Here is a 10,972-nt window from a genome sequence, read left to right as displayed (position 1 = left end):
AGTGCTCAAAAAGAGTGTTAATGGTAGGGGGAGATCTTGAGCTAGTATAATGAAATATGTTGCTACAAACTTTGTCTCTCTTGTATTCTTAGGCAACATGGCAAAAACTAATGCTATTGAAACATGGCAAATATGTTTTCATTATGCTCATTCTGATTTCCTAACGAAAAGGTAATATACGGGGTTAATGGTAAATGAATCCGCAATCTCCAAATGGCAGTCCTTTAGCTATTTATATACTGATTTCTGAAAATAAAATTTCCAATTCAGCTATTATATTCTTTTATGCTGCAAATTGTTGTTCTATTGAGTTTAAATAGCAGCTGGGACAATCTGACAAAAATGCACAGAAATATTAGAAAATTTAATCCAAACATTTACCAGAGCTGTGAAGCCTGCAATTTTGCAGTACAGAAAATATGAATGATGCAATACCATTAGAGAACTTGAACAACACAAGTTAACAGCTGCAGCTTCATATAACTGTGCATCACATTGCAATCATAAATCCAAGCTATGAGCGCTCTTCCCAGTCTGAAGACTCAAGATCAATTTAAATAGATATGATTCACCAAAAACTTGGAAACAAAGCAAAGTAAATGAAATTAATTATTCACAAACTGGTCTTGAAGAGGTAGATACTGTAGGGTCAGAACTTCTCAAAGCACTTATGAATACTGTAGCACAATCCCCATTATCCCAAGAGTGTGTTTTGGGTGGTTTATTGGGTCCGCATATTAAGAACCAGCTCTCTTCACAAGCTAATGTCAAAAAGACTCAAGGACACTGTGCTGGAGTTTCAGTGAATTAACATCCTGCTCTTTTAAATCTCTTAATATATTGCAGTGCCTCCAGTCCCACTTTACTCCCCTACTACTCCTGACCATTCCTTTGTGCTTTTTCTGAATCAGATTTATCTAACGTATGTCCTAAATTTGGCCAGATCTCTCCAAATTTGCAAATGAGAAGCTTGAGGTAAAGCCAATGGACCTTAATGGGAATATGGGCAGTCAGAGCCTTTTAGTTCACAGTTACAGATTTTTTTTGCCCAGTGTAGAGAGATGTTCATTTCAAGCAGAGGTAGCTTTGACCTAACTTGCCTCTTTCTTTGAAAATATATCTCAGACCTCAGTCATAGCTTGTAGACATGACCAAATCAAGCCAGTAACTATCACACAAAGCCATCTGGAATCTGTCCTCTCACCAGAAGACCTTGCAAATTTTAAATTAGATAATCCTCCTCCTCCTTGAAGACTATTAGGTGAGATAAATGTCTCAGTCTTGTGTCTGGACATTGGCTGGATAAATAGTTATCATACAGAAAAGTCATGAGTAGTATTTTAACTGTGGCAGAAAATTTCACATATGCTCTACCATGTTGTGTTGGCAAGTCTCCGAATCAGCATGAAAAAAGGGCATGTTGCTCACAATGCTAGCACATATGATTAAAGATATAGTGAGACAAGTAGCAATCTCTCAGAAGAGATTTAAAAATCACTTATTTAGAAAACGGATGCTTCCAAATCACTGAGCAAGATAAACAGCCCACAGGGAAAACTTGATCTTATTACAATCTGAACTACCAGCTACTCTGCCACCATAGCTCAGAATATTCAAATGCTCCGGGATGCCTTCCAAAATCTGTCCCCCTATCAATCCTCAGGTGCTGGTTTTAAAATGCTCTTTTATTTTCTTTTTATTTTCTAGTTTTAAAAGATATTTTTCCATCACTTCTATTGTTTTTCTTATGAATCTTTAAGAGCTGTACAGTATATGAAACATTAAAATATCCATTTCCTGAACTAATTTCTTGTCTCTTACTGAATGGAAACATGAGCTATATGTTTATATCAGTAATAATAATTCTGTGGTTGTTTGTTTCTCAGCGAATGCATATATTACCAGATGAAAGCAGAAGTAGTAGAACTGTTTTCCTTCACTTCTCAAACATCACTAGCTTTCAGTGATGTAATCTCTATAACTCTTCTTCTAATCTTGTTTGTCTGTCTGTCATTTTGGTTTTAATGGCTGCTCTGCTTTTCTGATATACCTGGTCAATGTAATCTTTTACCATCGTTCTTTAGCCTCATGGGCAGGAAACTGCAACTGAATTAATTATTGCAAAGTGCTGTAACAGAACAATAATAATATTCTTTGAGGTATGTATTACACCAGATTTCCAGATGGCTGAGTTTTTTAATAAACTCAGCTTCACCTCATATATCAGTTTTATCAACTGTCTAAAAACCAGGTTTGCAAGTAGAACTCGTTCTCACACACCTGCACACAGTTTGTGTGGGCTAGGGGGCCACACTGATATACATCAAGCAAAGGTGAAAAGCGGTTGCACATATAGGTAATTTTAATCCATTCCATTTTTAAATACGACAATAAATTTAATTTTCACAATAAATTAAATAGCCATATTCAGTTTACAAAATAGAATTACTTAGTGTGAAACTGGTATTTACAAACATTGTACACTATGTACATGATGTTGCTCTTTTTTGACACACAGGCATAGAAGAAATTATTTAACTTTTTTTGACACATGATTGACATGCTACAAGTGACACTATGGTCCATACAATAAAACAATAGTGCAAACTCACCACAGGAACTCTGAAACAATGTAGTTTGTATGAGAGAAGATATTCATTTCAAATAATAAGAAAATAGTACTATCCACTTTCATAAAAATTCAGCGCTGTATTTAAAGTGTCAGTATTCCTTTAGCAATATATATACCAAATATAGCCTGAATATTATGCTTTTTCACAGCTTCACAGAATTTTGACATGAATGTGAATGGCATAAACTAACATTCTGCTTAGATCATCAAGTATGTCACATAAACTTTTTACTAAGCAAGAGGAACACTGACCCTTTTAATGGTGTCTGAATTAATTTCCCTAAATACCACCTTTTCCTTTATTATTATATCTTAAAAGATGCAACTATGCTGACAGTAAATTTATGTTAGTTACTACTCTGTAGAAAAAATTGATCCCACTGTATATTTGGTCACACACTGCATATGTACAGGTATGCATGAAAAACGTTACCTTGATAGCCGTGTCTATGAAAAGTGCATATTTTAGCAGAGACATTACTGCATGTCTCAGGTGCAACAGAAAGTATTGTATGAAGTTCAGTTTAGGGCCAGTTAAATGTCCTCCCAGTGATCTGGTAAAATTTTTGATTAAAAGGATGAAAGAACTTGCGCAATTTGGTAATGACAGAGGTATCCACCTCCGGATGAATGCGTCCCTTGCTACCCGCCAGGCACTTGTTAAAGACAATGTTAAATCTCAAGCAATAAAACCCTCTGGTGGCATTGAAGTATAAATTGTACTGACTTATTCTTGGAGGAAGATTTAGGAACTTCTCCACCAGCTGGAGTTCTGGCAGTGGTTCAGTGATGAGCCGGTCTCCATCTACAATATGAAACTGCTCGATTGGGAAGTATTTTAACCATCTCTCCAGGTGTTTCGTATAGATGCTGGTTCTCACTGCCTTATACTTAGTGTTCACTTCGCAGGTATTAGGATCAATAGCCAGCTTCTCAAATTTGTAGTAAGTTTTGTTCTTTCTCTCCTTCCCTTCCAGCACCTGAGTGTAATCAGAAATAGCTCTTGTGGTTGGTTCCCTGACAATGATCAATAACTTGATAGATGAGTTCATTTTGTAAATCCTTTCAGGTACTTCCTCAGTGATAAAATATGCAGGGCTTTTTTCAATTGTTATTTGATGAGGGTAAGAAAAAGGCATTTTTTTCCGGTACCACTCAATCCCCTTGGCATAGTTCTCGTCATTGTCAAAGAAGTGAATCTCTTGAGAAGCTTTGACCACTGCAGGGTGAAGGTTCAGCATCTCCAGCAGTGCTCGCGTACCTCCTTTCCGTACCCCGATGATGATAGCCTTGGGAAGCTGCTGAACCAAATTGTGGAGTCGTATCTGCTCCTTTGTGGCATTGCCTTTACGGAACTCATGGAGTAGCCCACGTTTGAACTGCAGAGCTCGGAGCGGGATTTCCTCTTGGCCATGGGGTCCAAATCGACCGTCAATGGGACAGAGGGGCTGCAGTCTGCAATCAGCATAAGAGATATTTGTAAGCAGATGATAGCCCATGAGGAAAGGTTAGAGCAGAAGGCAAATAGATTTATGGAAGCCTATTGCAACGCAATGTGTGTGTCTTTCACATTCTACTTTATTCTGCCAATAGTTAAAATGTTTGCAAGTCATTTCATTATTCATTCTGTTATTTTGCTGTGATTTTACTGAGTAGTTAGTAAGTCCTAACTCTACTCTTTTGCTCTTTTCAAGCATAGGCACTATGGTTACTCTTCTTGTACCTTGTTTTGTTTCCCACTGATTATGATGAGAATGCTTCAGCAGATTTTTAAGTATTCTAATGTTGATTTTATTTGGGCATTTTGATCTGAAAATACAGTATATCTAATTCTTCTATGACTAATTTTTCTCCTATTCTGGCCTGAATCCTTTCCCATGGTTCCCATTGTTCACTTTATTAGCAGCCTGATCCAGAGCTGGCCTTTTTAGTGGTGAGGAATAAAAAGGATTAAACACTCAGCTTTCTAGGCATCACCTCTCAATATTTTTCCTCCTCATTAGAAGCTACCTTGTGTTTTCCCTGAGATAGAATTATAGGGACCAAGACTCAGAATTAGAGATGACTAGCAAGGCACAGAAAGAAGAACAAGAAAAGTTTTTAAAAATACATTAATTGCAGTACATGTACAATTTTATTATCATCTCTTATGATCACCTCCCACTGTACTTTTTTTTTTTTTTTTTTTTTTTTTTTTTGCCTTAGGTTTTCTTCTTTTTCCCCTGCATGTTTGTGCTATTCTTTTATATTCACATGGAATTATTTCTTATATTTTCCACTTTTTGTATGCTTCCTTCTGTTTGATATCTCTGAATGCAAGAATTAATTCAGTAAGAAAAATGTTTAAATTTTGCTACTATAGAACTTTGAATAAGCCCTCTCCCCCATTCCCAGATCAACGTTTGGTTATTATATAGGCTAATAAAGCACTGCAGATGAAATCGCCATGTAGAGAGAGCTTCCAAAATCCTACAGAAAAATATTATTAATAATTTTGCAGAATTGTGCTCTTCAAAATTAAAGATATGTAAGAACAAAGGTTGCCTAGGCAATTTTAATATGAGCTCTCTGTGCATATATATTATGATATGGTTTTACACGACCACATGCTATTATTTTTCGCAGGATCCCTGCTCAGCCAGTACACCAGATGGGCAATGCTCATTAATAGCTGTTTAGGTATTCAGTATTTATTCTAGTTCCTCAGCATGTGGCCTCTCACTCATTTACCGTATATTATTCAAAACCTGCTTATTTCTTTGTAGCTTTTCCATCCATCACTGCTTGTTGGGGCCTCTAATTTGTCACTGATGCTAGGACAATGGATGATGGGGACAAAATAAGTTTGATCCCCCTGGCTGACCAGATCACTGTAGCCTTGATTATCCAGATGCCCGTCCAGACAGAGCTGAGGAAATAACCCAGATGACATTGCTGGGTTCACATGAGCTTTAGTTAAGTCCTGCAGATTAATCAGAAAGTGTGATGAGAACTTAGTTCCTGTTGTTATTCCTTTTCTCAAAGGTCCACTCTCTTCTTTCTCTTTGCTTTCTGTCATCTACCAAAAAAGGTAGCCTTCATCAAGGCTGAAACAGCTGCAACAGTGATGCAAAGCTGCACAGAAAAGAGCAAGCTGAAAGCAACGTCTCATACAAGTTGACCCTGGTACAATTTGGTCAGGCTGTGATGTGGCTCGTAAGACAGCCTATCTTCAGCAGGATGGTGGAAAATAAAAGCATAAGAAACAGACGCTGTTGCATCTTCTATCTCTGTACTTCTCTCCTTCTGTGTATTTGTTATTTGTTTTCAAGCAAAAAGGTTTCCACAACAGCAGTTCCAGACCCATCTCAACTAATTTTATCCCTTTTGCTCAAAAAGACAGGAAGTGCCTTCAGTGTAACACAACAGCTTGCCAAACAGGGTGGTTTCCTTTAAAAGTAAATAAATATTCCAGATATCCTCTAGCCTAAGGGAAAGATTGATGTTGTTAAAAGTCCTTCCTCAACACTTTATATATTAGCTCTGTAACTCTTTCCCCTTTCTTTTTCTCTGTCTAGACAAAAGAAAATATCTTTTAAGAAGACCTTGGTAGCTGAGACTAAGCAGGCTGTTAGCTCTTGGTAGCTAACCTCCAAACATAACTATTAACTATTATACTGCAGTAAGTTAACATTTTTTGATTCTCTGAGTCTTTTTCTTTTTTTCGTTAAAATAGCAAGGTCCTTGGCAAAGAGAGTATAAGACCTTTATTACATCACTGAGAAGTTATTCTTCAGGAACAAGTAGTTTCTCAAGCTATTACAAATATTCTTCTTGAGAAAACCTAAAGTGGGACAATTCATCTAAAAGAACTATACTGTTCGCAAATTTCAGAACACTTAAAACATAGTTTTATAATGGGAAGAGCGGAGCAGTCTTAGTGACAAGTAGCACTGTGACAAGTAGCACTTAGTGACAAGTACCTGCACTGTCTGTCCTGATCAGAGTACTTGCTAATATGATTCCAATGTAAATATTGCAGTGGCAAAAGATTATAAGCTTGGTTCCAGCAGGAGTGGTTCAGAACATTAGGTACAGAGACGCCCTGTACTGCTAATAGAAAGAGGTAGGCAACTTGAAGACTGATCTCGATTTTCCCCTAGCCTGAATTGCTAGGCACAGAATTTGTTTGAGCTTCTACACTTCATTCACTGAGGGTCCAAAGGGCCAGAGTCTCCTCTGTAGGTACGTGCTCAACTTATCACATCTCATGACTCAGTGCATCAGGAAAACTATTAGTAATTTCCTTTCTGTCAAAAAAAAAAAAAAAAAAAAAAAATCAAAACATTCCAGATGAAAAGCCTAATCTGAGACTGTTAAATGTGGTCCATTCCCAACTCTCTTTCAAATTGGAGCAGCATAAATAAAGTGAAAATGAATCTGGATTTCTTCCTGAACAATTAGTTATTCTAAAGCTTGCTGAAGCCACTCACAGTATCCTTTTACTGACAAATTCAAGCTTGGATTGTGCCCTAATGCAGGGGTAGATGTACATTTCCACTTAATCCATCCGTGCTTTTCTCTTTCTTTCATAACAAGTCCGAATCAAGGGCTTTTTTAACAGTGTGGTATTTTTTGTGCTGCTAAATGATTTTACTGCCATTGGCAACATTATATATGAAACCTGTGGAATTCACTGCCGCAGGAGGTCAATGAGTCAAATACTGTGGCTAGATAATTTTATAGCCCTCAATAAATTCTGTAGATATGCGAGCATAGATAATAGTATAAGGTTAATTAGATTTCATGCCTCAGAGCATGAGATGTACTTCTGCGGGGACCAATAAGGAATTCTGTCTCCATTTACAGAATCACATTAGTCTCACTGAAGTTTTCACCTTTGAAGCGTCAGCGATGCTTTGTCCACCAGGGGAAGGAAGATATAAATTCTGGGCTTAATTTACAAAATGCTTAATCTTAGCTGAGTACACTGACTCCCTCTTCTCCTGGAGCAGATCTGAGCATCTGAAGAAGACATCCAGGGACCTCAGACCGAGCTCAGCATTACCAAGCAATGGATACTAAATAGTTCCGTTCTTACTTAACTTTCTGTGCGTTGCCCGTTCAGATAGCGTTGTGACACAATTTTGAGCTCAAATAATATTTGCCATCATTTAAAGGAGCTAATAGACCATTAGCACTAATAAGCTGTCTACTAGCTTCTGGAAATTCTGAACTCTAGTTTCACTTGATTTTCTTCAGCGTTCTGCTTTTTTTTTACCCTGTTTTTATGTATCAGCCATTAGAGCAATCCTAGGTCATTTTAAATGTGTCAGAAACAGCACTTTTAGTGCAGGTAGTGCTGCTATTACATTGTCAACAACCAGCTGGAAATTGGCCTGGTCAAGAGTGCCAGATACTCCTTGATTTTTTGTCTTGGATTTTCTATTTCTCTTCAGGAAATCACTTGCAGAGACAACCTACTTATCTGGCACATTCAACTCCAGAAAATCCCGGCTAATTAACACCGCTAAAATTCTCAAACCCTGCAGCAATCTTTCAAGTGAAATAGTATTCAAAACTTGATGAGCTACTCTGCAGGCTCATACTTAATTTTAACTACCACTGTAGCACATTAATTGCTTGATCGTAAATTTAGAAAAGACAATACATAAATACATCATAACTGTTTTGCTGAAACTAGAGGTCAACACACAGATGCATACAGTCAAAAATGAGCTACTGTAATGACATTTTTACTGGATGCTGTTTTATTTCTTCTCTGAAAACAAGTGCAAATGCATTTAGAATACAAATGGGCAGACAGAAATACTTTGACAAGGATGACCTGCAACTCTATTATACTACTGCCTTCTGCAAAGAGGGGAAAGAACAATGAAAATCAGTACTAAAGTGAACAGTCTTTCTATATATGAGTAGAAAGAAAGGAAGAAAAAAGAAATTAGGCCTCTGTACAATTACCATTTAAGCAAAAACTCAAACACTCTGAGCTCCTTGCAGTTAGAAGAACTTAATGACTTACCTATCCAAGCTCCCAACTCTGGCAACTAGATACAGGAGACTTCCAATAGCAAGGCTGCCTAGCACAAGGAGCTTCTGTCTCAGCAACGCCTGCTGTTTGAATAGCATGGCCCTCCATCAATCTTCAGGACTTCTTCAGTCTGCAGAGACAAGAACACATAAAGCACTCATCAGTAAGCAATACACAGGTTAATGTTTATTAACAGATCTTCAATCAGTTGTTACAAGTGATTAGGTCACACTTGCAAAGACCTTCTCAAACTGCAAAATAAATGGTTAAAACCCTTTTTTATCTGTTAGTATTACAGTTCAGTCCCACTCACCATTACTAGAAGTGTCTAATAGCCACAGCACGAGACCTGACTGCGTGGACACTTGTATTGTAATTGGATGTCTTACTAGGCAAATCAGATTCTAAACCCTTCCGAGTCAGATTGCACTAGATTTCAAGAGAGATTTAAATGCTCTGCTGCCAGTTGAGACATCAGTCACTAGGAGTTATGCATGCATATCCTGTGCACACAGTGTATGGGGGAGATGTTTACTGTGTCTGTATTACTATTACAGTGTAAGGAGAATAGAAATCTAAAATAGTGTATTTCATGATCTGTGCCAGCAAGCCCATGGTGTCAGACCCGAGAAGCATGTAGTTTAGATGGACACAACCACAATTTTTTGACAGTAGCTCAATGGTAGGTGTGCAACACATCCTCTCATCTCCTGCTGTGTATCAGGTTGGATCGTTCTGTGGAGAACCCCATGGGTACCTTGTTTGCCTGACACCAGTCATAGGATGTAATGTCAAAAAATGATCAGGCATGAACTGAGTACGCCCTTACTCACCCTGAGTCTGCAGTAATATGTAGCATGGGCTTCAACTTCCTTTTTTGATGTGATCCAGAGCCCACTTAAAGCCCACAAATAAGCTTTACTTCAAATAGCTTGGATAAGAGACAAGTCTGAGTCAAAAGATGTGATCCTATGCCAAAAAGATCAGAACAACCACTATATAGAATGGGAGAACCCTGGACAAGGTAGAAGGAAGTGCTAAGCAAAACTACTTGTTTTCACCCTGACTCTTTCCTAGGAATTAGCCTGTTGACTCAGATTGTAGACCTACTTAGGAGAAACAATCATGAAACACTCTTGGAGTTGGATGCCTAAATATCTTCTTTAGAACTGAGATGAAAGATCACTCCTTCCTTTCAGAGCACAAGCAAAGACAATGTGATGTTTATTCTTTGTTCACTTTCTCTCACTCTTGGGCTGTCTCATAAATGTACAGGGCACTTACATTCAAATCCTCTCACTGGTTCAAGAGATTGAAAGCCACATATTCCACCCGGCAAGTGAATACTTTAATCACCAAATTGATCCTCTTAGTATAAAAAATAGAAATATCAACTGAAATCTCCTGAACTACTTATTCATACTTTCACTCCCTGGACCAGGGAATGTTAATGTAGTATGAAACAGTTTCAATAGAAACTACTTATTTTCTGAATTTTGACTAGACTTACTTTGAACAATTTTTAATGGCAAGTTTCTTATGTTTTACTAGCAGTAGAATTTTACATCTCCCTTTGCATCTTCCTTCTTTTTCAGCCTTGGGATTCACATCAAGCAAGCCAGGGATAAATACATATAACTGTATACGGAAGCAGGATGGATAGTGAGAGCACAAAGTGTGACTGGCCACCCCTTAACAGAGCTTGTAAAAGTTTCTTTGTCCTGCCTACGCTGTTAAATTTTGGGAGTGATTATGGTTGCAGTTTTGGCCCAGAAAGCTCTAACAGGGTTCCTGGATACAGTTAATACAAGCCAGACAACACTGCCACTAGGCAGCACACATGGCCTGCCTTAGTGCTAAGTGGGTTTAATGCAGACCACTCCAGGCTGGTTGTCTTCAGGGCCACAGCATAGTCCCAAACATATTTAATTTTCTGCTGTAGAGAAAGCCTTTGCAAGTCCAGCTCATCGTCTCTTGCTAAATGAACCATGCAACATTGGAGCTCTGAGTCTGACTGAGCCTCTAACAAACTTCTGGTGTGCTAATAATAACAGCAACTCCTTATACAGCTACAGAGTCAGGTCATAGCTCAGGATAACCCACCATTGAGAATATATTGCTTTTTACACAGATAAAAGCAACTGTACAATAAGAATTCTTAGATAAGTTCCCCATTGCAACAAGAATCATATAAAACACAGAGAGAAAGGAGTTTGTAATGTAAATATAGAGACAGAAGAAGTATTATCATCCTTTTAAAAATAAATGAGGAACAGAGGTACAGATAGATGAAGTGATTTGCTCAAGGT

General features: G+C 37.8%; 1 protein-coding gene across 1 annotated transcript; it reads right to left on the bottom strand.

Annotated features, from left to right (window-relative positions):
* Positions 1-2,768: 2,768 nt before the first annotated feature.
* On the bottom strand, positions 2,769-8,761 carry HS3ST5 (heparan sulfate-glucosamine 3-sulfotransferase 5). The gene is made up of 2 exons (XM_062570958.1): positions 8,655-8,761; positions 2,769-4,087 (listed from the first exon to the last, which is right to left on the bottom strand). The coding sequence occupies exons 1-2, from the start codon at positions 8,759-8,761 to the stop codon at positions 3,157-3,159; spliced, it is 1,038 nt and encodes a 345-aa protein (XP_062426942.1). The 3' UTR covers positions 2,769-3,156.
* Positions 8,762-10,972: the final 2,211 nt, after the last annotated feature.

Source organism: Rhea pennata, chromosome 3, assembly GCF_028389875.1.
Source record: "Rhea pennata isolate bPtePen1 chromosome 3, bPtePen1.pri, whole genome shotgun sequence".
NCBI lineage: Eukaryota > Metazoa > Chordata > Aves > Rheiformes > Rheidae > Rhea > Rhea pennata.
The sequence above is the reverse complement of the archived record's forward strand: the minus strand, read 5'-3'. Positions and strand labels throughout refer to the sequence as shown.